Source organism: Ambystoma mexicanum, chromosome 3q, assembly GCF_040938575.1.
Source record: "Ambystoma mexicanum isolate Mex_15411 chromosome 3q, UKY_AmexF1_1, whole genome shotgun sequence".
NCBI classification, from domain to species: Eukaryota; Metazoa; Chordata; class Amphibia; order Caudata; family Ambystomatidae; genus Ambystoma; species Ambystoma mexicanum.
In genome coordinates, this window is record NC_090926.1 from 770416421 (window position 1) to 770444364 (window position 27944).

A 27944-nucleotide genomic window follows, 5' to 3' on the forward strand; every position below is an offset into this window, starting at 1 on the left:
CAACTCTTGCTCTGCCGTCAAACACTTCTGACATCTGCCACCTCCTTGAAGACCTCAACCTAGACGTCCTAGCTCTCACAAGACATGGTTCATTGCCAGCTCTAAAAACAAAGAAGAAATCCAATGTTGATAGCCACGTCCCCTGCACACTTTCTAGACGGCCAAGATAGGCCTTTTGAACATTTTTTGTACATTTTTTGAAATACAATATTGATAACTTTCAATCAATTCTGTAGAAAATGTCCATAAATGAATCAGTTGAAACTTTCTGTTTTATAAAAAACAATTTTTGCTTTTTATTTGTCTTTTGGTGAGCCCAACGCGTTTCGGTTATAAAAAACTCTTCATCAGGGGCGTCATTTTTCAACAAATTAAAGTCTACAAAAGAAAATACATATATACTTCAATTAGTTTGAACTTAAAGCAGTTTTTACACAATTTTGAAAAACATCATATCAAACTTTTAGATCAATTGTAACAAATAAATTGTTTACAAGGCAGTCAGCCTAGTCTATAGGGCAACATCCCATTTTTCAGTACTCATTTTAAATCCATCTCCCACAGGGCTACAAGCTATAGAATTTCGTCAAAAACCAACAATTAAGGTTGATATGCAAATGACCTAAGTCTAGTATGGGCGTATAGTTTCTTATTAAATTTCGAATGTGGGGTAATGTGCCTTATGTATCCATAGTTGTGGTACACAGAATTGGAGAACGTGGTATAATATCTTAAGCAACTGTGAGTATATGGAGGAAGTGATGAGAGAAACAGGCTAGGAGAGGTGGGTCAAATAGTAGCATTCGGAATGTGAAAAAATGGGCAGTCATCTTACCCAGGAACATATATTAGGCTCATGGAATGATCCAATATTAGCAGGGCTGATCCAGGTGTCAAGCGGACACTATGTAGTGCATCTCATGGAAAGAAGACTTTGGTGAAGCCTTGATGGATGTGGATATCTAAATGGGATAATGGTATAACCAAGCGGTTATTAAATTAGCTGAGCGGAATAATAAGTGCAAACGAGAGGGTCCAGCCTCTAACTCAAAAGGAACTTACAAGTTCAGTATCCATCTGCGTCCAGGAGTAGTCCGAGTACGATCGGGAACCGCACCAGAGTGATGTATTCACTCGGCATCCCTGTTTATACACTGAAAAGAGGCTGTGAGGTCATCGCGCGCAAGTGCGTGCAACGTCACGAAAAGTGTGACGTCACCCGCGCACGCACGCCAAGACGTAAACAAACCAAGTAAATACGTTTTAGGGGACCGGGTTGGATTTGAGCCATAAAAGAATTATGAGTGATAAGGATGGTCATGAAGTTGAACAGTATTTGTAAAGACTAGGTGATGTAAATCACGATCAGAAGGTATGTATAAAAGAAAGTTAGGCACCTAACGAACAATTAAAAACAATGTTATTAGTCCCATAGATTATTGGGTGTGCTTTCTGGTGTTCGTCTAAATGGCAAAAAAAATTGTCTGGCAAGGGAATTATCAGAATGCAGACAGTTTAGATAAATCTATAGAATGTCATTTACATTTCAATTTGAAAACAGAATATGTACACAAATCTCGAGATGCCAACAGTATAGATATCCTAGGTATACAGACTAGTACATGTAGGAATAATTTATGTTTAGAAAATGAGGTAGCATATAATACACAATATCAGTCACAAATTTCACAATATTAGTCCCAAATTACAATTGTTGTGAGTTTACATGACATGAGCAAACTGTACATTTATATTTTATACAAAAACCGGGATATGGAGTGGCACCGAAACAGAATTGCTAAACTTTTGGAATTTCCTTAACAGCTGTAACCCAAAAATCGGATTTACCATCGAAATCGGCAAGCCACATGTGAATTTTCTAGATGTCACGGTGGAAATTACAGGCTCCTCTGTGAAAACCAAGATATACAGAAAACCTACGGACGTGAACAGTTGTCTTCACCACACAAGCCATCATCCGAAACATCTGAAAGACAACCTACTGTACAGCCAGTTACTAAGAGTAAAGAGAATTACGTCAGAGGCAGACACGCTGCATAATGAATACAGCACAATGAAAAAAAGATTCTTGGATAGAGGTTTTCCTCCAGAGGTTGTTGATAGTGCCATAGCACGCACGGAAACTCAAGCCAGAAATACACTATTGGAAGGAAACCCAAAAAGAAAAGACAAAGGACTAATCCACACACTAAGATACTTGTGTCAAAGCTTCCAGATCAAAAGAATAATACACAAAAATTGGGACCTTATCAAATCCGACAGTACAGTATCTGAATTGTTCCCGGACCCACCTATGATGGCCTATAAAAGAGGCAGAAACTTGAGAGACCATTTGATAAAAGCAGAGAAACCCAAACAGACAACTCAGATGACCCTCAGCAAACAGAAAACAGGCACTTTCGCCTGTCTACATTGCCAACATTGTAACAACGTGATCAAAGGTGACAACATTAGACACCCACACAATGGCAAAAAAATAATGCTAAGGAACTTTGCTACATGTGTTACAAAGAACGTAATCTATGCAATCCGCTGCCCATGTGGTATGTACTACGCAGGCAAAACAAACAGAAAGGTTAAGGACAGGTGGACAGAGCACAAATCTTGTGTGAGGACGAAAAATTGCAAATCCTCCGTGTACAGTCACTTCCGAGGCGAAAAACACAATGTATCACAGATGAGATTTGTGGTACTCGAAGTCCTATGACCCCTAAGTAGAGGTGGGGACCTTCCAAAACTTCTGGCCCAAAGAGAACTTTTTTGGATAAACAAACTTGATTCCATGACTCCACTTGGAATCAATGAAGATTACTATTTAGGACCTTTTTTGTAAATTACCCCTGTAATACTTTGAGCCCAAACATCTCATTCCATGATAGGAGCTCGAATATCAAAATTCAAGATTTGGCCTGACACTCCTTAAAACTTTATTCACTTTTAGAAACTGTTTGTCTAGACAAGGGATCATCTGTACCCGGTTTTTGAATAAAATATAAATGTACAGTTTACCCATGTCATGTAAACTCACAACAATTGTAATTTGGGCCTAATATTGTGAAATTTGTGACTGATATTGTGTATTATATGCTACCTCATTTTCTAAACATAAATTATTCCTACATGTACTAGTCTGTATACCGAGGTTATCTATACTGTTGGCATCTCGAGATTTGTGTACATATTCTGTTTTCAAATTGAAATGTAAATGACATTCTCTAGATTTATCTAAACTGTCTGCATTCTGATAATTCCCTTGCCAGACAAATTTTTTTGCCATTTAGACGAACACCAGAAAGCACACCCAATAATCTATGGGACTAATAACATTGTTTTTAATTGTTCGTTATGTGCCTAACTCTTTCTTTTATACATACCTTCTGATCGTGATTTACATCACCTAGTCTTTACAAATACTGTTCAACTTCATGACCATCCTTATCACTCATAATTCTTTTATGGCTCAAATCCAACCCGGTCCCCTAAAATGTATTTACTTGGTTTGTTTACGTCTTGACGCGCGTGCGCGGGTGACGTCACGCTTTTCGTGACGTTGCACGCACTTGCGCGCAATGACCTCACAGCCTCTTTTCAGTGTATAAACAATGATGCCGAGTGAATACATCACTCTGGTGCGGTTCCCGATCGTACTCGGACTACTCCTGGACGCAGATGGATACTGAACTTGTAAGTTCCTTTTGAGTTAGAGGCTGGACCCTCTCGTTTGCACTTATGATTTCGCTCAGCTAATTTAATAACCGCTTGGTTATACCATTATCCCATTTAGATATCCATATCCATCAAGGCTTCACCAAAGTCTTCTTTCCATGAGATGCACTAAATAGTGTCCGCTTGACACCTGGATCAGCTCTGCTAATATTGGATCATTCCATGAGCCTAATATATGTTCCTGGGTAAGATGGTTGCCCATTTTTTCACATTCCGAATGCTACTATTTGACCCACCTCTCCTAGCCTGTTTCTCTCATCACTTCCTCCGTATACTCACAGTTGCTTAAGATATTATACCACGTTCTCCAAATCTGTGTACCACAACTATGGATACATAAGGCACATTACCCCACATTCGAAATTTAATAAGAAACTATACGCCCATACTAGACTTAGGACATTTGCATATCAACCTTAATTGTTGGTTTTTGACAAAATCCTATAGCTTGTAGCCCTGTGGGAGATGGATTTAAAATGATTACTGAAAAATGGGATGTTGCCCTATAGACTAGGCTGACTGCCTTGTAAACAATGTATTTTTTAAAATTGATCTAAAAGTTTGATATGATGTTTTTCAAAATTGTGTAAAAAGTGCTTTAAGTTCAAACTAGTTGAAGTATGTATGTATTTTCTTTTGTAGACTTTAATTAGTTGAAAAATGACGCCCCTGATGAAGAGTTTTTTATACTCAAAACGCGTTGGGCTCACCAAAAGACAAATAAAAAGCAAAAATTGTTTTTTTATAAAACAGAACGTTTCAACTGAATCATTTATGGACATTTTCTACAGAATTGATTGAAAGTTATCAATATTGTATTTCAAAAAATTTACAAAAAATGTTCAAAAGGCCTATCTTGGCCGTCTAGAAAGTGTGCAGGGGACGTGGCTATCCACATTGGATTTCTTCTTTGTTTTTTGTATATAGCCAGCCTAGGTACCAAGGCTGCGTCTTTCTCCCCCGCACCTCGAATTATTTACTAAAGATTACCATTCTGTTTAAACCTAACTAAATTACATTCAAATTGGTGTGCAAGTGTACTTACCTGTGTTGGTTTTCATTGCCAGCTCTATCACAAGTTTTGACACTCTCTTTCCTGAGGGGTACAACATCCTCTCCAAGTCGAAGCATAACCGACCCGGGGTGCAGTTGCCCTGATCTTCCATGAGGGAGTTCCTGCTACTATCATACCCACTCAGGCCTACTCCTCTTTCGAATGCCTTGTCTACAGGCTTGGTGCCTCTGCTGGCCTCTCTCTGACTCTGGCCACCATCTACAGGCCCCCTGGCCAGGTCCCTCACTTCCTCTCAGATTGGGTTGACCTCACCTTCTCTCCTGGCCTCCTCCTCCACGCTCCTTTTTATGCTCATCTGATATCCCCGGCGGCTTATGGAAGGCTCTGAGATCTGGAACCCTGGATGCGTAGTTGCCCAGTGCTGAATAATGAATCTTAGTTATTTTTAGGGTGAGCTATCCATCCTGCATTTCTTGTGCAGGGGCGGTTGACATTTGTCGGCGAGCTGCCCGAGTTGCTTCACTGGTGCAGTTCACTTTCCTTGGGCCCAGGCCTGCTGTGACCCTGAATCTACTGGTAGGCAGGTAGGTTTGTTAATTGTAAGTCTTTGTTCTGTTTATGGCGGGAATCCGTCTTTATCTCCTTCTCTTCAGGTGCGAAGGTCTTGATGCTGGCGTGCCAGATGGAGAGGCACGTTTTCTAGGTAAGAGAAGGCACGAAGCGCAGCACCTTTATTGTCTTTTAAAGCTAACCTGTGTTTTCTTCTTCTCCTCACAGGCCGCTGTGATGCTGCAAGTGGATGAGAGCGTGATGAAAAACCCGCCCCCAGAATCCATTAAGGTAAGTACAGCGCTGTGGGGTTGTTTAATATTGAAAGCGAACCTGAATATGTCTCTTGTCCTTTGCAGATGTTGCTGTGGTGCTCCGGATGGAAGCGTGGCGTAGCGCGATGGAATTCAGGTAAGACTCTTGGAATTCGATGTTTGGGAAGTGTGCGTTCTAATATTGTTTTTCCCTTTCTCGTTATTGCACGTCGCAATGTTCGAACAGCAGCTGTGGTAGCGGTTCGCCGGAAGTCCTTAAGCTAGTACTCACAGGTGAGTGATGTTTCTTCTTCTCTCGGTTTCCACAGATCACAGCCCAGTTGAGATGCTGAGTGCTGGATGGTGTTTTCTCAGGTAAAACAGAATAATCTCGTTCTTGTTCTTACAGGATTACAGAAAGATGCTGAAGACCAGGAGCTGGACACAGTGAGCGTCACGCTGCGGGTTGCAGAATAACTCGAAGCGTGTTCTGCAGTCAGGGTGTGGTTTATATAGCCCAGGTAAATTAGTACCAGGGAAAGTAGTTCCAGGCCTGCCACACCCAAAACACTAGACTGCATGGCTTGGTTCTTAGAACTAGACAGTGTGGGTGCTTCCATGTTGGATTTAAAGGGCCATGTACATAAATGGGACCTAGTTAAAACATCCCTTCCTTCCTACATATGAGCCTGCTGCTAAAGGCTCATATGGTGGAAGCTCCAGAAGCCCTTTTGCAGTGGTTTTAAGGCCCCATGGTTCTGGTGGGAGCCTGCTTGTGGCACAACTTGTGCCCCCTCACAGTGGTCATGACACTCCTCCTCCTCCTCAGAGACTTCAATATTCACCCCGACTCCCCTGATGCGGCCTCTAGGCTCTTCTGCAAATTCTGTGACTCTCATTCCCTCTCTATTCATTCCTCCAGTCTGACGCACTCAGCTGGATACACCTTGGATGCTCTCATCTCTTAAGGCATACCCATCTCCAACCTTCTCATTACTCCTCTCTCCTGGTCTGATCATGCTCTCCTGTCTTCTCACCTGGACCTCCGACTAAGCCCCCACCCGCACTGCCAGCCTACTTCTCCGTCATTTGACCTTTGAAGCGAGTGCCAGTTGCCATTTTTGCTGCCACCTTCACTCCCCCTCCTACTCCTGCCACTGACTCTCACTCTGACACAGCCCTTACTAACCTTCAACTCCCCAATACTCCGGACATCCTTGCCCCGGTCATTAGGATCCCCATGAAACCTGCCTCCAAGCGCAACACCTGGTTTGACTCCTACCTGGCAGTCTGAAACTCAAGTGCAGAGCAGTTGAGTGGAAGTGGGAGGCTTTGAGCTCATTCTCTGACAAACTGGCCTGCCGCCTGCTTGAAAGGCAATACAGACTCTCCATCTGCTCGAAGAAGAGTACCTATATCCAATCCGGCAGCTCTGCAACCACCAACAACACAGCTGAACTTTTCCAAATTTGTAAGGAACTCACCAACCTTGCTGCAGTCTCCACTTCTCATCTGCCTTCCATGGCCTTCTGCACTTCTCTGGCCTCTCACCTCATCTCTAAAACTCAGGACATCTTGTCCTCACTCTCCTCTACTCCTTACCCTTCTCCCTCACCCGCTCTCAGGCCTCTCTTGGCCCCATCACCTCCTACTCTACTCTTTTTCTCCCATAACATCTGATGAGGTTTCTAGACAAGTCAGCTCTATGAAAGTCTCATCCAAACAGGTGCTCCTCTGCTCCTCCAGAACATCAAGGACAACATTGTCTCCCTTGCTCCAGCCTTGGTCCATTTCTGCAATCACTACTTTGCCATTGGATCCTTCCCAACACTCCTCAAGCACTCCCCTGTACACCCTCTACTCAAAAATCCTTCTACGATCATTCCTGTCTGGCAAACTACCACCCTGTATCCATTACCCCCTTCCTGGACAACTTCTTGGAGAAGAAGGCCATCTCCCAGCTTATCCACCACACTGAATCTGTTGGCTGACTCCACAACGACCAGTCTGGCTTCCGAGCTGACAGAGGCAGGGCAACTGCTCTCCTGAACACCTGTGAGGATATGCTCTCTAATCATGATTCCAGCTCTCCTTCCATTCTCATCCTTCTTGACCTTTCCTCTGCCATTGATATGGTCAATCATGCCACCCTGATAAATCGGCTCTGTGATGCCGCTGGCTAGACCTCCTTCCTCTCAGGCTGACCTTCCCAGGTCCAACTGGGCCCTTTTCTCTGCACCATCTCTCGGGGCTCTATTCTCTTGCCTCAGCTTTTCAACATCTACCTGGCCCCTCTAGCCCATTTGATCTCCACCTTCTCTCCTAACTTCCAGTGTTATGTTGATGGCCTGCAGCTCTCCTTCAAGCTTCCCTCCTCTGCCTCCTCCTCTTCCTCTCACATTCCTGACTGCCTATCTGCTATTCAGGCATGGTGCACTGCTAACGATCTCTGCCTTAATGCCAGTAAGACAGATCCTTCTAATTGGGACCCCTGCTCCCTCTTTCCCTCCCACACTTTGGCCACCCTCCATGGGCCCCCTCTCCTCACTTTCTTGCGAGGCAAAAAACCTTGGGGTTATCTTCGACTACCCTCTCTCCTTCTCTCCTCATATCACAGATCTTGCCAAGAAGGCCCATCTCAGCTGCATCTTGTCAGAGACATCCTCCCTTTTCTAACTTTCCACCAGAAACTTAATGTCTCCAGAGCTCTGGTCCTCTCCAGGTCGGCCTACTGTAACAACCTCTTCCTCAATCTGCCTAGCTCCTCCCTTCGCCCGCTTTACCCAATCCAGAACAGGACAGCGAGACTTATCCCGAGGTGAGTGTGGTCTGTAAGATGGGCTTCTACCCCCTGAGGGTACTCCGGAAGATACTTATTTTTCTGCTGGCAAATTTCTGCCCTCAGGTAGTGGCGTCCCTGATCACGAGCTGCATCGACGACTGCAATGCTCTCTATCTAGCCCAGTGGAAGGGCCTGATCCAGAGGTTGCAGAGGCTGCAGAATATGGCCGCCAGGGTGGCCGCAGGCTCCCCTCAAGACCTTCCTTTTCTCTACTTCCTTCCCTCCCCCCTCCCATGTACCTCGCCCCCTCCCATGCTAATGTCCCCATCTGCCTCTTGACTGCATGGTTCCTTCAGAGTCTTACAGGGCACTAGGCAACCCCTAATTCAGTCTACTCCTGCACTTGGTCTCCCCGGAACCCCCCTCAACCTGCACTTGCCCTTCGGGACCCTTCCCTTGCATTAGCCTTACTGGACCTGCACCTTTGCAGCCCTTCCAACTCCTTACCTCAAACTTAGCTCGCAGACCTTCCTTCCCCTGCACTCTCTGCTTTCCCCTGGCTCTGTCCACCTGGCCCCTCCCCTGGCACTCGGGTTTCTCATGGGCCCTTCCACCTTGACTGGCACTCCACCGCCCTCCCCTCTCCCCTGCACTTCTCTTACTGCACTTGCACTGCCAGAATGTCACAAGGCCTAGTAGGATCGTTTTTGTTGTGTCCTCCCTGTTCCCCCACCCTCTTGTTTTGTTGTGCCTCAAAACACATTGTGTACAGGCGCATTATAAATACCCGAAAAAATCTAAATATAAACAGAAAGCTCATCCAGGCCAACCAGGAAGGAAAATGAGGCAGAGGAATTGCTGTCATACACAAAGAGCACTGCAACACCACACAAGCACCCTCAACGATGATCCTGGACTGTGAATCTCTCCTTGGCCGCATCAAATAAGTCTATCGTATTTCCTAATAAACTGAGCACCTTCTTACACCCCCATATTTGTTAAAGGTTTCACAGACGGATCAATCTCGTGGCCAAGCAAAGCATCTTACAGCACCTTGGAACTTCAATATCTGGTCCAAAAGACAGACTGATTCACCAATGAGACTGCTCCGACATGGGAGCCTCCACCATAACAATTGGTTAAAGGAGCAACACATAATGCAAACCACACCCTAAATGTGATCTTCTGAAAGGAGGGCGTGACTAATACACCCCCCCCTCTTCCCTTACCATTAAGCGATCACTCTCGCCACCCCTTCCATGATCTGGACTCCAATGCACACGTCACAATTCACAAGAAAAAAACGCACCAATCAACAGGAAGCATACGCTCAACCTTAGGAAACTAAGAACACACTGAATGGCACTAAGCAAAACCAAGCACCCCAAAACCACCTACAACTGAAGAAAGAAGCATGGATCCTTCACTAATGGATCACTGAAGCCTTGGGCAAACCGGTCCCCGAAACAGCCTCTACCCTCTAACAAAAATCACACTAGCAGATGGAACATACTCGAACTGCTAACATTGAAGATAATCAGCAGTAACATGGTGGAAAACTTAAACAAGATAGGCAAAGCAGCCCCCCACTGAATGATGCCACACTATGAAGCAGCTATCCTAGAAACCACACTGCATCAGATTGGCGGCACACCCACAGAAAGAGATGTTCAAAATCATCAATGAAATGACAAACCCAACCGTCTGCGACAACAACACAACACCACTGCATGAGCTATCTTACAACCTCAGCAGTCCCTTCAGAAACCACATAAAGATAATTCAGAGAAGTATAGATGTGACACTAGCAGCCCGAAAGCGTGAACCAGTATCCAAGAACAGGATTCCACAGCAGTCCCCAGTGCAGTTTCTAGCCAACTTGGTGCCCAGGGCGAAACAAGAGAATGTGCCCTCAACTCCCAAGCTACAACTCTGTTTTGTGCGACAAAACTCCTCAATATCAATAAATTATTGCTATATAAATGAAGCTGGCTTCATTACATTGTAATTCAAGTACTTTACAAAAGAAATCTAATGTGAAAACACAGCTACTGCAGCTCAAGTAAATGGTTTTTCTGTCATCTTCTCTTAGGGAAGGCCTTGCCTGAATTAAGTTTCAAACTGTTCGTACTGGCACACTGCGGTGTGATTAGCCTGCCAGTGTCTGAGGGGCAACTGACAACTGGCCCTGCGTTGCAGGTGTCCTGTACGTACCACCTCACTTGTATTTCACAAGGGGCAATACTAGACTAACTGTATGAATTATTTTCTGATAGAAGGTTATCATTCCAAGATGGACAGTCTGGTACACTCTTATTGCACTCTTTCCAAATACCTCTACGAGAGTGAGAAAGGGGACAAATAGCACAAATGAGGGTTCCTGTATGCTTTGCATTAAATCACAGAGCATTTCAGGAATATAACAGCGATCAGAGAAATTTATATTTGATAAACAAGTCTGTGATAAAAGGATTGTATTTGTGAATCCCTAAATTCATAACAGATGCATGGCTTGGTGCTTACATCATGGTTCACAACACTCACCCTAACATTAAAATGTTTGTAACCATACATATGTATTCAAGCAGCTTACGTTTTTGGATATGAGTATAACATTTCTGGAACATCAGCCACTGAAATGGGGTATACAGGCTCTTTTGCTTCTTGTTTCTGAGAATTTTAGATGAAGAAGGCCTGGGTCTCAGTCTGAGCATGTGCAACTAATAATACAGAAACATCTTCAGGGAATTATATCTATAGACAGGAAAGGATACCCTACAAGAGACACTCGATAAATAATGCGCAGAAAGGATACACAGAAAGGATTGTACCTCTTACAAACTTTAGCCTGACAGTGTTAAGCTAATGAAGCGTTTTAAACAAAACCAGCTTTTAATACAAGGGGAAAGGGTCCACAGTTCCTCGGCCACTACCTCTTCATGACTACGCAGGCCTCAGGCATTATTTCTGCACAAAAGAGCAGGCCTATGCTTTATCTAACAGAGCTGGTATTAGTATCTTTTATTAGTTCTGGCCTGCAGCTAGTGAAAGTCATGGTGTGTCAGTGTAGAAAGGGCATTTTTGCCTGGTGGATGTACAATTTGAGGCAACTTGTTTGATTGCTTTATGTGTTTAAGTGTGGGCACAGTATGGCATACTTGCCAGAGCCACATACACAAAACGTTCCAGGCATGTGTGCTGTTACATACAGGAGCGCCACATAGATGCCATTAACCAACCGGGTGGTGACTTGTGCAATGCACAAATCATCGCTACACACATCACTGCATTGATTTGCAAAAGGAATACTGTGTGCAAGGTGAAACAAAAGGAACCCTGCTTTCCTAATCATGGTGCCAAGTCACATTGAGGTGCCATCTGGGGTGTACTATAGGCAGTGGTTGGCTTATTAAAAAAATGAAAAGACCTTTGATGCTGAGCAGATGCATGTAGTCCATGTCCCAAAGTAGCCACTACAATACTTAAGCAAAAAATTACAGTTAACCACCCCAGGGATGTGCCATATGTAAATAAAAAGTCATATACAAAAACAAAAATGTTCGTGTGTGAGATAAAGAGACATGAAAATAAAGACAATAGTTTAAAACTTTTTCTGTGCGGCACGTGAATTCTCTTTTCAAAATGCATAGGTTTGGTCAGCTAACATACTTGTTCTGGCCTTCTGAATAACAATGCCCCATGTTCAGTTCTTAACACTGAAATGTTAAGCGCATACTGTATGAAAACAATGTCTTGTTAAATGAGCCATCACTTATAAATTGCCCCACTTGAAAGGCTGTCAACACAAAGAATGTGGGGCTTCAGAGCATCTCACACGCTGCGTTTGGAATATGCATTCCTTTGTTTGCATATTCTGAACGCATCGCATGCATCTACAAGTCAATAGAGAGCAGCCAGCCGGGTGGGCCCCTTCCTGCATCAGCGCTCCTATTTACATGGGACGAGCTGTAGATCAAGTGTAGATCCAAATATACACGCACCACGCATTCTCTGGAAATCTCTACAGCTCGTGCTACTTTCCCATGCCTCGTTGAACAAAAGACTAGCAGGGCTTGTAAACATCTTAGCTATAACTCAGTAGGTAGCTCAGGGGCAACGTGCTCGCCTTGGAAGCAAGACGACATGAGTGCTTCCATCCCCGGGTCCGCGCTTAGAAACCTCTGGGTATTAAGCGCGTTATAAATGACCTATCAGATCATATCATAGGTGGGGCATTTCTTCCTGTGATAATGCCCCCCACCCAGGGGTTATGGCTATTAGCATTCTGCGTATTTTAAGGTTGCCAATAGCATTTTTGAAGTTGTGAAATGGCGTAGCGAGCATTCCACAAGTTTATAAAAACAACAAAAGAAAATGGCCGCTGTGGAATAAAAGGAGCCAGGAACTACTTCTAGTTCCTTTTCCCTTTCAATGACAGACAGGGGAGTGGCTGAGAGGAGGCAAGGCTTGGCATGAGGCCCAATTAGGGCCTGTGGTCGGTGGAAGGGTCAGAATGGCAGGCTGTGATGGGGTTTCAGAGGATGCAAGAAGCAAAGCATTTTCAGCGATGCTTGGAGTGGTGAAGGTGGAAGGAGCACAGGTAGAAACATGGGGGCAGCGGATGGCAGATCAATGTGCTATAAGGTCAGGCTGATACCCTGAGGTAAACCTTTCCTTCTAAGTCCCCACTTCAGAACCCGGATGATAATATGGATGTCATTCGTCAACAGGCTAGAACAGAAACCACCTGTTCACAACCTTTCAGATCTCATTCACGCAACATCAAATGCCCTATCACCTCTCTTGTTTCACATCTACATGGCACCACTTATGCGACTCACCCAGGGTCATGTCCTTGTATGGTACAATTACACCAACAACATCATCTTCAAACTGTCAAGCAACAACAGCAGAAACTCTAACCACTCATCACACATCACTTCAGTGAACTTGTGGAGGACCAGGGACAACCTGAAACTCTATCCAAACAAACAGATATCCCAATATGATGACAATATGATGACAAAACTGGCACCCTCCCCTTGGCTCACAGAGATGGGTACTTGTCCAGAAACATCCAGAGTGATGAAGAGTCTGGGAACCTTGATGGACATAGAACCACCACCAGAAACTCAGACGAATTACTTGGCAAAGGAACGTTTCCTTCACCTGAACTCGGTCAGACTTTCACCTTCCCACACAGGGCACTCACGGTCAGATAGCTTTTCTAAGAAGGCTGAAAAGCACTATAACGGCATATATCTTGGTGTCCTAGGACACATGCTGAAGGAACTGTAGAGATCTGGAGAACAAAGCAGCAACAGATGGGACCACATCATGCCGCCACTTGGGACACTCCACTCGCTGCCAATCAGCACAACAATACAAGTAAAAGCTCTTCATATCACCTACCATGCCCTTTAATGCCACAGAACCGAATTCATACAAAGAAAAATACCACCTGTCACCCAAGAGGAGGCCTAAGAGCGAGCAGTGACATACTGCTAACTGTTCAACGCTACATCAGAAAGCAACACAGAGGCTTCACTTTTACCAACATGGTCGCAGTGTTTGTTAACTCACTCCAAACAGGAAATCACTAGGGCTGGCGCAATTGTAAAATTCTGTTCTGCCAGCCGTGGAAGCAAAATCTGAAAGATTGCAATCCATTTCACCAAAATCCATTGTTCCGCAATCACTGCATATCGAAAAGAGCAGTGCAAATTTTCTCATGCTGTCCCGCAACCCAAAACGAGCCATGCAAAGTTTCTTGTGCCACTGCGCGAACCTATAATGAATCGCAAAGAGCGTCATGACATTTCTCGTGCTGCTGCGTGAACCAATTACGAATCGAGCAAAAACCTGCACGAACTCTTCATGCTGATGCTCGCACCTAGTGCAAATTAAAAAAGAGTGAATAAAGTTTCTCGTGCCACTGTGTAAACTTACCACAAATCGGACAAAAAAACTGTGCGATGCATGCCGCTGTGTGAAGGTAGCACGATTTTTTAAAAATGTGCAACTTTTCTCTCACTGCTCCGTGAAACTAGCCCAGATTGTTAAAAAGCATGCAATGTTTCTCGTGCGCCACACAAAACTGCCACGTATTGAAAAAAAAGACCTGCCCAAAGTTTCTCGTGTCCCTACACAAAACCAGTATTGATCGAAAAAAGGCCTGCACAAAGTTTCTCGTGTTACTGCGTGAATGGAGCATCAATTGAAAAACCAAGCAAAGTTTCTTGTGTCACTTGTAAGAGAGGCATGGTATCAAAAGTACGAATGCAACACAAAGAGCAAGTTCAAGGGTGTTTATTGAACAGTTTTCAAGGGGTTTGAAAAAAACCTAACTTGCCCTAATGCTAGAATGGGAGTAATCTCAACCACTGGAATAAGGAAAGAAACAGTCCTAGTCAGTCTATGTCAAATCAAGATGGCCTATACTAAAAAAAAACCTAATGCCTGCCCTATCTCTTATACAAAAAGTGTGTAAAGGGGAAACATGTAGGCAAAGGAAGTCAGTGTTATAACAAAGGATCAAGATGGCCGAGTCAGCACTCGTCCCCACGTTGGACAGCACGGAGTAAGGCGGCCCCCGTAGACAGGATGACACACTCTGGCTCAGGTTATCAAAAAAAGCAGTTCAAAACGTGGGTCGAGGCCCGCTTGACCTTCCATGTTAAAGTCCCTTAAGTTCACCAAAAAGTTATTTCATGGTTCAACAAAATTCACGTAGGTTTCCCTATGTCAGGTTCAAACCTCTCAAGGCATCAACAGTGCACATAGGTCTCCCTCAATCAGGCTCAGACCTCTCAAAAAAAGTAACTGATTTAAAATAAATCTCGCTCACGGGGGATCAGACCTCGTAATCGCAGCACTTTCAGGGGCTCCCTTCCCCAAGCTTTACTCACATTTATTAGGGTTTCCCTTCCACTAACTTATTTCAGTTTCCATGTCTCCTCATTCGGGCTAGGACCTTTCACTGATGTCGAATACTTTTGAATGTGCAAGGCTTTTCCATAAACCTCTGAAGGACCATTTCGACTTTCACTTCAGCTCTCCCTTATGGTATTTGCCCCAGTGTCTCTTGGTCTGAGTAGTTCTACAACATAATCGTAAATGTTCACGGTAGACTACCCTCAGCCGGGCTCAAGACGTCTTCCTTGCTTTGGTTTCCCTGTCAAAGACTTTCGAATGTGCGAGGATATGACATGAAACTCGACATGACCACTTTGACCTATTCAGTTTGCATAGACTTTCAGAAAGGCACTCTCAATTCAGTTGGACCACTCTGCTACTTATTTTCAGGGTTTTAATCTTTTGCTGGAAAAACTACCAGTCCCATAATGCACTTGGATTTATGGATTATGCTTCAGCCACGCATAGGGTTAATTTCTCTGTTAGACGCACCCAGGTGACACAGCGCTGACAGCCACGGTCTGGTGCTTTCTTGGGCTGAGGTCAGGATCTCACCACCTGCCCGTCTTTCTTCCCCAACTCCTTTGTTCACCAAGGAGGGAAGCGGATACTTCTTTGTGGGTCTTTCCTCCCCAACTCTGTCGTTCACCTGGGAGGCAGTGCACTACTTTTCTCAGAATACACGTCTTCCTCTGTTTATCAATGCCCAGAGGAATGGGCACTGGCCTTTACATGTCCCACTATGACCAGCTCTCTCTGCTCTGGCATGCAGGCACCATCCAAGGTCACCAGCTTGCTCTCTGAGTGCTTGGTACTTAGGTAGGGATCCTATGCTGGACTCAGCCTTGCAGCCTCCCTTGTGGCTACCCAAGAGCAACTCCCTTCTCTTCCTCTGCAGGCTCATTTTATGCACCTCTGAGATGTTAATTGTCTGAAGGTGTTTGGTCAGGGTTGGGTCTGACTGACCTTGCCTGTCCTCGTTAACAGCACAACCTGCTGCCAGCATCGAAGAGTCTGATTGTCAAAGTCTGTGTTACCTCCCCGTTCCCTCTCCTCACCTGAGTCTTCTATAGAGTTGTCAGATGCCTTCTTCTTTCGGTTCCTTTTAGTTTTCTTTCCTTTTTCTCATGCAAATAAGGGCGAGCTCCCTTGGAGCCCACCGTGACCTGCAGGAAAACAGAATCAGGGTGGACCCCAAGGAGCAAGCTCCCAAATATGTCCACGGAAAACCCTGATGTGGCAGAAAATACCCTGGGTGTGATGACAGTTCTGGTTTGTCGGAAGAAATGATATCTTGATGTAAAATCCATTTGGTAATTGAAATGGTAGGTTAGGCTTCCTTCCAACTGCGGCTGTGATTCAACCAAAAGGTACCACCACTGGCACTGAGTGGCAAGGGGAATGTCCTCCTGTTTCTTAACAGAAGCGGGCACAGCGGTACCAGAAACTCCCTTACAGAATCCTGCAGTAGATAGGAGGTCCGGCAATAGACTGGAAACAGGAAGTTAGACACGGGAAGGTCAAAAAACTGATACCTGGGAAATATGACCGGGAGCACGAAGGTGTGCTTGAAGAGGGTCTCCCCAACGAAGGGAAAAACCGAAAGACAGGACAATTAGGTAAGATGAGGAAGCGCTAATGTACGTGATCCCTAACCACCGCAGAGGAGATGACAGAAAGCATAGAAAACGTAAGAAAGATTAAACCAGGTAAGAGAAATATAGGAAGATTAAGAGTGGAGAAAGGCACCGTGATAACAAACAGAAAAGGATTAATAGAGACGGTTGGATATCGGAAGGAAGCAAAGAGTAAGTAAGAGTCAGATAAGGCTTAAGACAGAAACAGAGAGTACCGCAGAGTCAGTAAACAATCAAATCAAAAGTGTATGGAACACAACATAGAAACTAGTAGGAAACAGACAGAAACAGATCAGAAAGAACACAATCAGAAGTAGACGAAAAGTGGAACGAAGAGAGAGCAAGCAAAAAGGCAACACAGGTAAAGCCGGAGCAAGACGCTAGTATGCAGAAAACGCACAAGCAGCAAGGGTCCTAGACGGATGCAACGCGAAGCGTATGCGGAAGTAACGCCTATATCCTCGCAGTGGCCATTTTAAGGGTAAACTAGACCGCTGCCACCGGTTAGAGCGAACAATACCTCCCAGTCTCCACTGATGCCAACGCTTCCAGGGATGAAGCGTGACACTGATCTCTGTGTCTTAGTGTGTTTTCCTTTTGTAATCTTCATACTCTTAGTCCCTCTCTTCCTCGTCTCAGTCTTTTGGTATTCTGTAGAAGAATTGGATTATGGGAGTTGTAGTGTCCTTTGAAAGGGAAAGAAAAATAGGGTCGATTTTTGTGAGAAAAGGGGGTTTGCTGAGAAATGGGTTTCATGGAAGGAGAGGTAAAATTTGCATTGTGGTTTTAGAATGGTCTTGGTTTCCTCGGATGGTACCTGTAATAAAGTATGATCCTTGGACACATCGGGTAGGTTCCATCAGTTAACTTTATTCCTGTTACATTAGGTTGCTATAAGATGACAGAGTCTGAACCACTGGCTCCCATCCCCCAGGCAGGAGCTCACTAACGGACTCTCTCTGGAACATTATACTCCAAGCATTCCTTCACTCACACCACAAGATTCTCTCTGACACACCAACATTCTCTCTTGCATCACCAAGCACCTGCATTCACACCCTGCACTGTACAACACATCTCCCTTCTTCCAAATCACACATCACAACCGAGCACATCACAGAAGGCACATCATCAGATAAACAGATCTCCCATTCTCACAGAACAAAAACAACCTTCACTTATACAGGTCCACAAGAGGAAACATACAGGGAACACTCACACAGGGCACCTTTTTAGTAAGAGGTGCAACTCAAAGATAAGGTGGGGCGTCCCTCTCTGACTGCTCTGGCTGTGTCTCCACACATCAGCCACTCACACTTGGTGGAAGGTGTCCCCCCTTTCTGCCCATACTCTGCTCACATACATCACCTCTCTCACATGAATAGGAAGGCGTCCCCCTTCTTCACCCAGCAGCATCTCACCCATGCCTCACATCTATTAAACTCTCCCATGTCCCAATGTACCAGTGACCATGCCTCACACCGGAGGAGAGGTCCCACTTCATACCATACACACACAATATATGTTGGTGCGGTGTCGCCACAAACCAGTAACCACCCCTCACACAGGTGGAGTCCCACGCCACAACATGCATACCTCACTCAAACACTTTTCAATGGCGAACACTGCCAACTCTTGAAACACTCACACACTGACATTTTAATATTTGGCAATGTCCTAAAAGTCCATAGCTGTGTACCAGCTCTATACCTACAATTCCTCAATCGGGTTAAGCTAGCACACATTCACCAAAACAGCTAAAAACAACTTTTAACCTGAACTTTCTCTAAAGATACTGAACGTACCCATACTCAACTCTAAACCGAGACCAGCTTGTCGCCTGTGTAATAAAGTATGATCCTTGGACACATCGGGTAGGTTCCATCAGTTAACTTTATTCCTGTTACATTAGGTTGCTATAAGATGACAGAGTCTGAACCACTGGCTCCCATCACCCAGGCAGGAGCTCTCAAACTGACTCTCTCAGGAACCTTCCACTGCAAGCATTCCTTCACTCACACCACAACATTCTCTCTGACACACCAACATTCTCTCTTACATCACCAAGCACCTGCATTCACACCCAGCACTATACAACACTACCGTCTTTTTTTTTCCGTATTCCGTAAGGGAAAAGGTTGGAATAGGATGGGACCCTGATGACAATATCCCCAAAAGACAAAGGGGTTGTCGGGTAAAGGTGTATGCAGAAAAAAAGGATACCGTGTCTCTCCCAAGGTTGCTCCTCCCGCAGGCCCCACGGACCCCCTTCCCAGGTGATCTTCCGTCACTTACACCCCCAGGGTTGGGATCCAAGAGCGATGGCCCTCCCCTGGCCACCTGAGTCAGGGATCCCCAGGAATAGCATGGGCGAAACGCCTCAGGTTTCTCACACTCACGCACGAAACTAGCATGGATAAAAGAAGACTCCGGCAAAGTTACTAAGTCAGGAGTGAGATACTGCTACGCCGCGCGACTGCACCCTGTGCCATTATGTGCCCCATTAATACTACCCCCGTTAATAGTCCATCTGATGGCAGGTACCCAACCTGCAGCCCGTTTCAGTCTCCCACAATAACACACAACACATCTCACGAGTTGCTTACACAATACCCCAAACGAAATGACAAGAAGTACCACAAAGCACAGACCCGACGGACGTGCGTGAACTCATGCACATTTCCAAACAAGCCCATGCTTGAAGTAGATTCCAGCGAGCACAGCACCCCACACAACATTTACACTCAAGCATGTCATAACAAGCCTGGAACAGACACACTACATGTGTACAACATTAGGCTACAAATGTCGATGTTCCAGGTTCCAACGAGGCGATGAAACACCTCGAAGCTGAACCCCCACACACAGAGCCCATTTGCATCAACACAACAGCAGGTCAGGCTGGCACTGGCCCCTCTGTTCCTACTACCCATGCCAACCCTTTCTCATGAAGGTCCTAAAGCACCAAGAGACCCCCAAAAGAACAACAGCTGGGCTTTATAATTCGGAATAGCATAAAGGCCGACACCCACAGATCCCGGGAACGGGGTTCACAGTGGCGTAGAGGCGCTACATGCAGACGCACAGCCCACTCCGGGTGGCATGTGTGGAGGGGAGTCTTTAGGGCGCATATTTCGTGAAGTACAAGCGTTGACATTGTATCCACGCTTACATTTATTCACACAACGGCACGACGGGAGCAGCTTCTAGGCATGAAGCGCTATAGAGAGGCATGCGGCGCTACAGAGCTAAGCAAACATGTAATATTGGCCCGTGGGCCTCTGGATAGATTAATCATGCGTGATTACAGAATAAAAGTGCAAAATAAGCCAGTATGGAGATCGGAGCAGCGTCTCCTTCCATGCAGGTGGTGACGGGTGGCAGGATAGGGTCCAAACTCACCCGAGGCGTTCCTGGGGACAAAGGCAGAGGAGTTTCTCTGAAAGGGGCCCAGGGTGCCGTTTTCTGGGCTCCCCATGATCCCGGGGTCCAGCGTGGTTTGGGAAGCAGCCATTGGTTTCCCTGCAATCTCCTGAATGCAGATCTACTCCTTCAGGCTGGCAGGGCCACGTCTAGGGGGCATGAAAGCCAGGGTGGTATACAAGAGAGGGCAGGTCATCTACCCCCCGCGATGCTGGCATCGGCTTCTCTGCTGCGTGGACCTTCCTGGAGCAGGATTCGGGCTCCGTCGCAGGTCACCATTCATTCCATCAAGGCTCGGCTGGGCGCATCATGCGCCGTGACTTTCATTCAGTCTGGCTCATCGTTTCATGTAGCACAAGGGTTGCTTCAGCTCATCGTTCGTGTAAAGTTTGCTTGGGCGGGCCTTTTTCCTTAACTCCGCGGTGGCTCGCGCTTTGCCTGCTGTTTGCACTGATGTGTTATTTGCATGAACTTCGTTTCCGTCTCATAGATTGCACGAGGTTCATTGCAATCGGCCGTTCACAGAGAGCTCATTACTGTTCATGCTAGCCTCGCCAGTCACTTCGGCTCATTATTTAGCGCTCCAGTTCCCCGTGGCTCGCATTTCAGCCCAGCTCATATCTGGATCTAGCTTCCCATTGCTTTCAACTCCCCTGTCTTCCTAATTGGCCCATCGCCTGGCTCATGGCTCGGCTTCATCGCTTTCTCAAAGTTCGCTTCAGCTCATCAACTCCTTAAGGTTTGAGTTCACTCATAGTTGGCCCGTCTCCACCTGAAGTTGGCCGGCATCCTGCTGGTGGGCAGGTCCAGGTTGCATTCAATTGAATATCGTCAGCAGGCGGGCCCGTGGGATCCCGGAGGAGCAAGTGTCCCTGCACTTGGAGTACTTCCGCGGACGTGTAGATGCTGTGGGTATGAAACGTCTACGCACCTGCCTTTCCTGCGGCGGGACGGTGCGCCTCTTCCCGCTCACGCGCCGGAGAGGCGAGAGTTGCGCCTCCTGGCGGCGGGCACCGATGCCCAGCGCACGGTATAAAGTTGGCTCGGGAGCTCCAGTGTACCCTCCTTCTCCCCCTATTGGCGCAGCCTGCGCGCCACGGTCCGGCGCTGATTGGTCGACGCACAGTCCTGCGCCATCATCAGATTCCCAATAGTCAGCACCAGGACAGCGGCTGAGAAATTCTAACAACCCGCCGCTCCCCCACCCCTTCCCTCGGCCGTGACATCACGCGTGGTTGCCATAGAGACGAGGGAGTGATGACATCAATTTGGTTAGCGGTGGTCCCTCAAGTTAATGGGTTGATGAGTACTGGGGTAGGGGTTTGAGGGGGGAGGTTTGGGTTGGAAACGTATTGTCCTTTCTGCAGAAGCATCATCAGACAATGTCATCCGTGCAAGGGTAAAGCAATCCTGGGGCGGTGTGTGTGCACCCCAATATTAAACTGCAGGCTGTTTCGCCTATAGTCTCGAGCAATCCCGGCTTCTCTGCTTGATTAAATGTTGTGGTCCTGGGCACATTCCTTATCACATTCGGCCTCAAGTCCCCCACCTGCCAAAAGCTGTGCTATTGCAACCAGGCTCACCACTTAAGCAGGTTATCAAGCAATGGCGGGCACACGTGCATTTAGGCTGAAGATGTGTGCCATTGAATAGTTGGATAGTGCAGCATTCTATCCATGCAAGAAAATGCGCCACCCTGAGCGACTGAGACCATCCCGTGCGCCCCCACCCCGGTGAGACTGAGCACGTGTGAACGTGTGAATACGTTTAGGCGGATGCTTCACTCCGAGGTGTGGGCGGCGCGTTGTGGGAGGGTGTGGGGGCGACGGGAGGGTGACCATTTCCCGCTGTTCATTGCGGGTAAACCATGAGGGCAGGGCAGCTGGTGCGTTTGTACAGCAGTGCCTCACAAATATTTGACCTGACGAGAGCAAGCCAAACCCATGCAACGGAATTTGAAGAAACAACGAGCAAGTCCCGTCGACCATTTTTTGGGAAAAAATAGTTGAAATTGTGCATTTTACAGCGGGATTTTTTGGGGAATAAATAATTTGATGAAAGTCGCAGGGTTTACAGGCAGTTCTATGCGAGCCCACTCCAAATATTTAGATCCATCATATCGCCACGTCACCAGCAGTACTCAGGAATATTTCGCCCAGAAAACCATGTGTGTGCATCAAACAATTGCCCGCCCAATAGCAACGCCCGGGATGTACACAAAAAATGAATGTCTGCACCACAACACGAAGCAGCCCCCTGCACAGTGCAGGGCTTGAAACGAAAGTGGGGTCTCTGAAGCAAGGATGGGGAAGTGACGTCACATGAAGTGAACATATTCTTAAGTGAAACATGCACATTTAATTCAGCTTGTCTTTCACAGTTGAAGAAAGTGCACAGCACAAATAAGCATTTGCCAGGAGACCAGAATTTAATATTTAATTGTTGGCTAAGTCTAAAATGTGCCCACCTTTTAGATCTAAAACTCTAAAAAAAAACTGCAACAAAACATGTCCTATGTAGCAAGTTGTCAAGATGAGACATTTAACTGCACTGTGATATGCGATTTGTGTGGTCTTGTAGTTAAGTATCTTGCCTCACCGCCCCAAAACAAGGTGGGAAAAAAATCCTTCAACACATCTTGGTTGGTGTTCGACCTCTCCAAAAAGCAGACGCACGCCGTCCACCTGCGTGTTTCCTGACAGTGTGCGAGGCCAGACTGGGGAACATGGCGACCACACATCAGAGAGCAGTAGATATGACACATGTTGTAAACATTGTTGAAGGGGTTTGCCATTTAATGGCAGGTTCCTTCCCACCTGGATGATAAAGCTACCATCTCTGGAGACCTCTATAGCCCCGAAACCAGAGAATCTAATAGACGCAAGAAGCAAAGCATCAGAAAACAGGCCTTTCTTCCTTAATTCGCACCCAGACGCCGGAATAATACATATCAGATTGTCACCATATTTGCCGCATTCCGGGAGAACTGAAGATAATAACAAACATTCAAAATTACCGCAGCATAAAACATAATCAGAATTAGGGGCTTTGCAACCACAAGCTGAATTTTGGGTGATTTGGCGGGGTTGAATGTTAGCTTGCAAGTTCCAACCACCACACTGTTACAATAATCTAGCCTGGTGGTAACTAAAGCAGCGGCCAGAAGTGATCTGCTGCTGGTGGAATTGTAAGGCCTTACGTGGATTAATAGCTTAATGACATAGCCACAGGTTGATAGCGTGCAAGTAACTTGGGATCTCATAGATACTTACGCGTCCAAATTACACCCAGTGTATTTACACAGTTAGCTACCGTGATCCTGCTGCCAGCGATGATAACGCTTTCATAGTCAGAGTTCAGTTTCTTTACTCGAGGTTCTGCGGCCACAAAAAGGAGTTCAGTTTTATACCTTTTGAGTGCCAGATAATTTGAGGCCATCCATACTTGGGTAGCGTTATAGACTACATTGAGGGTTTCAGAGTCCTGTATGTAATTGCCAGACAACTCAATGACAACCTGGGAGTCATCTGCGAAGGTGGTGTATTGAACAGCCATGTGGTGCAAGAGACTGAGCAATGGCTTAATATAAATGTTAAACAGAGTAGGGGTGATACAAGATCCCTGTGGGACTCTGCAGGTCATAATATTTGGTATAGTTTTAGCACCTTCTGCTGCCACTCTGGCGTTACGGGTTCCCAGGAAGGAGGTGATCTATTGAGCGGCAGCGTTGGAACAACATGCCAGGTCCTTTAATCTGTCCACCAAAAGAGTGTGTCTGACCAGATCAAAGGCAGCTGAGAGATCCAACAGCATCAAGACGGATGGAGGACCTTTGTCCATTATGCTTGTCAGGTTGGACTTGAGATCCAGCATAGCAGTTTCAGTTCAATGCCGGGCTCTGAAACCCGATTGTCAGGAGCCCAAGATGTTATTGTTCTCTTTGAATTCCTGAAGTTGTAAGTATGCCGCTCTTTCCAGGATTGTAAGCAGAAATGGCCCATTTGTTATGGGCCACGTTTTGTTTGCCACAGCTGGATCAACGTTACTCTTTTTCAGGAGTGGAGTGATCCAGGCCTCCTTCAGTGAATGTGGGACCAAGCCTTCCATGAATGAGAGGTTAACTAATCTGGTAATCCATGGAACCAGAACATCCAGCAATCCTTTAAGGATATTGGCAGGACAGATTTCTCCCATACAAGACATAGGTTTCAGATCTGAGATTATCTTGTATTTTTCAGGATCGGTACACTGCTCAAATTCAAATGTAGGTGTCATGTTATTGTTGGAGAGACTGTGTGGATTGTGAGGCATATGTAGAACTTCCCCAGAGCCCAAAAAGTCTCAGTTGTTGGCCTTATCTGAGAAACAATTACCACTGACTATTCCGGTGGATTGGTGAGCAATTATTAGTAAAAAGCAAGCAACTGAACAAAAATAAACCAATGACATTATGAGACTTAAACACAAGTGAGAAGCCCCAGCCTCCCCGTGCACCGTTTTCTTATACCCAAAGGAACATATGAATTTCAATGGAAGGGGAGGTGCAGACAGGGCAAGGAATCATACAGAAACAATATTACAAGCCAGGAACAAAGCCCCTCTATCCAAGTCTTTGATACAAGCTGTATTCTTAGATGTAAGACGTTATCAGGAAGGACAGCATGAAGTAATACATTTAGTGGAGCTGAATATACTCCTCAAAGGTTCACACACGTTTGAAGAGTCTTCATTGCGAGGACATGTGCAGAAAAGCCTAAAGTCTCATCTGCACAGGCAGTTGTTTAAACATGGCAGTTTGCAGTACCCACTCAAGCAGTATGCACAGGAGTACATAACATTTTCGATTTCAGACTTTCCCCCACAATCCCCTCCTATGAGACCTTCACTCCAGTTACATTAAATACATCTTTGGGGGAACAAACATCACATCCAGGCATTTCATAACATATTATTTCTTTCATAGCATTTGTTGGGGTGGTCAGGAAGGGTCCCCATAATTACGAGGGGTTCATGTTTCATGCACCATATTGATGACATGGGGTGACAGTGAACTGGCGCAATGTTGCAATTTCATATGCATCAAAGTGTAGTTAATTATGCATGGGATATGTCACTTTAGTGTTACTGTTTGTTTAGAATTTATACATATAAACTTGCACACGTGCAGAAAGATAAAATGTTAAATCCACCAAATGTAAAAATATACATGCACATTAATACAAATACGTGGGGAATTCATGAATTTTCGATATAGTGGGCTTTTCACAAATGAATAAAAAAATGGTAGTCGGGGGATGTTTTGCAAAGTGAACTTTGAAATTGGTTCTGTGAGGTTTTAGAAGCCAGGGGATGGGTGAATTAGTAACTTCTCAATCTTGGTGGTCATAGCTGTAGAAACTAGCCTTGAGGTTTATGGTCTGATAAGTATCATAGATGTAATCTTCTGATGCCTGAGAGCGTGACAGAAGGGATTTTGTTATTTGTTTTTGTTGAGCAGTAAAGTGCAGGGTAAGTCAATGCCCAAGGTTACCGAGAAGTTTCAATTCTGCGATAAAGTGGCAGTTTTGTAGATTGGAAAGTTTCAATGGAACAGTGACCTGGGGAATGAAATAGTTTCCCTAACTCGAAGAGAAATTCTTCACCTAGCCTTCCTCATATCGCTTGAAACATTTACGCGAACCATGTGCAAATTAAAAGTTAAGGCTAAAGAGCTTATGCCAGTTATTGCTACTAATTAATTATGTTTCAATACCAATGCTTAACCATGTGTTGATGTCATGACCTACCACGGATGAATCCTAAGAAGAGGTGTGTTCTACATATGATTTGAAGATGACAATTAAGATACAACTGGCCAATGAAAACGTAGGAATTGGAAGGGGGGTGGGTTGTAATGAAGTAGCTGGGAGTGTTTTAACTGTTGCAAAAATGTAGAAACAATGTCAACTGATGTAGCAAGCAAGCAATACTTTATTCTGTATTTCACCACTAACAATAAATACAATATCACATAAAATCAGCATATTTATAAAAAAGCAATTAGAATACTCCCATAAAACGTTTAAAAGCTTCAACAACATATTTAAATAGGTAATTTGTGAAATGTGCAGCTGTGCATGACAAAATAAAATTCATAGCCGCTACAACATGTCTATTATTTTTAGCTTGAAATGTTTTTTCAGCCATAGGTGCTTTAAATCCTGCAATTTTGGGCAAGAGAATAAAAAGTGGATTAGATCTTCCTCAGAACCACTACCACATGTACAAAATTTAGAGTTTAAAAGACAATTCATGCATGCCCTTAAAGCCAAAACATTAAGATGAATCATAGCAATGATACTTCTCTGAATTGGTGAGCGGACAGCACTAAGAGCAACTGTACTCCAAGATCCCCGGCCGGCCCATAGAGCCGAGGCTTGCTCAGAAGTACTTTAAGACGAGATAGCTGCACCCTTGAGATGAATGGGGGTGCAGATTCATTACTCCAACACCAATCAATAAGGACAACTAAATGGTTTGGCAAAGGGAGTCCGTTTAAAGACAAGTACAGAAAACCGGGTGTCATGGATATCACCAGTGATGCGATCGTCCTTCTCGCTTAAAACTCCAACGAACTTCATACAAGTTGTAACATTTATACTCAAAACTCATCATCACTGACGTGTAACACTCAAAAGTTAACATGCAATTCTATTGGTTAGGAAAAGGTAACTTTACTATAGGTACTATATCTGTATATGGTAACGGAGTAAGGCGATTGGGTAAACTCTGTCGGGTGGGCATCTAAGCCCTTCCTTCATAAATGACTACTGTAGATGTCACTAAAAGTATGACGTCTCATTGGTTCTACTAACTATAAGACCCTAGATTATTTAGTCCACTGTGATTGGGTTGGCACCAACCCCATGCATACTTTTCCACTTTGCTTAGCAGCATGCAGAATGGTTGGTTGACCAGGTGCGGGGTGCCCCTTAGTTACCCGGCCTTCCTCCGATTAAGGTTACAATCAATCATCACTTTAGTGTCCTTGTTTCAATTAGTTCACTGTGGTTGGCCTCGAGACTGCATCTTCTGTCTGTAAAAGTTCTGATATCTCCTTTTGGTCTGGTACCAAGCATAAGTGTGAATCCTTGCTTCTTCTTGCTTGGCTGATCACGTAATTCCCACACCGTGAATTTGTCTTTTTTCTCTCAATGGGCCTCATTACGACCCTGGCGCTAAGGGGTCTGCGCCAGCGTTAGCTGCGCGGACCCCTTACCGCCAACTACGAGTTCCTGGAGCGCCATGGTCATTTTTCCGCCCGCTTTTTGCGGGCGGAAAAATCCATGGCGCTCTGGGACCTTGGTGTTAATTACGCCACCGTATTTTACGGTGGCGTAATTAACTCCTTCCCCACTCCCATTGAGCCCTATGGGGCCGAAATGGGAATGGGGAAGGGTAAATGGGTCAATGGGGACTTACCGCCCCGCCGACCTCGGAATGGGGCGGTAAGTCCGCCATCCGCCATGGCGTAAAGGGACTTTGCGCCATGGCCGGAAAGTCCGTCGATGGCGGAAAAAATCCGCCAGGGTCGTAATGAGGGCCAATGTGTGTATTTGATTCTTATTTAGCCCGCCACCTGC

The 27944-nt window shown here is 45.4% G+C and overlaps 1 protein-coding gene across 1 annotated transcript in view; it reads right to left on the bottom strand.

Moving 5' to 3' along the window:
* The window catches only part of LOC138582970 (melanin-concentrating hormone receptor 1-like), a 261456-nt gene extending 239976 nt beyond the window's left edge, over window positions 1–21480 (bottom strand). The window contains exon 1 of the mRNA XM_069654796.1: window positions 20302–21480. Coding sequence (XP_069510897.1) covers window positions 20302–20413 — 112 coding nt within the window. The 5' untranslated portion in view covers window positions 20414–21480. The remainder of the gene's footprint in view (window positions 1–20301) is intronic.
* Window positions 21481–27944: the final 6464 nt, after the last annotated feature.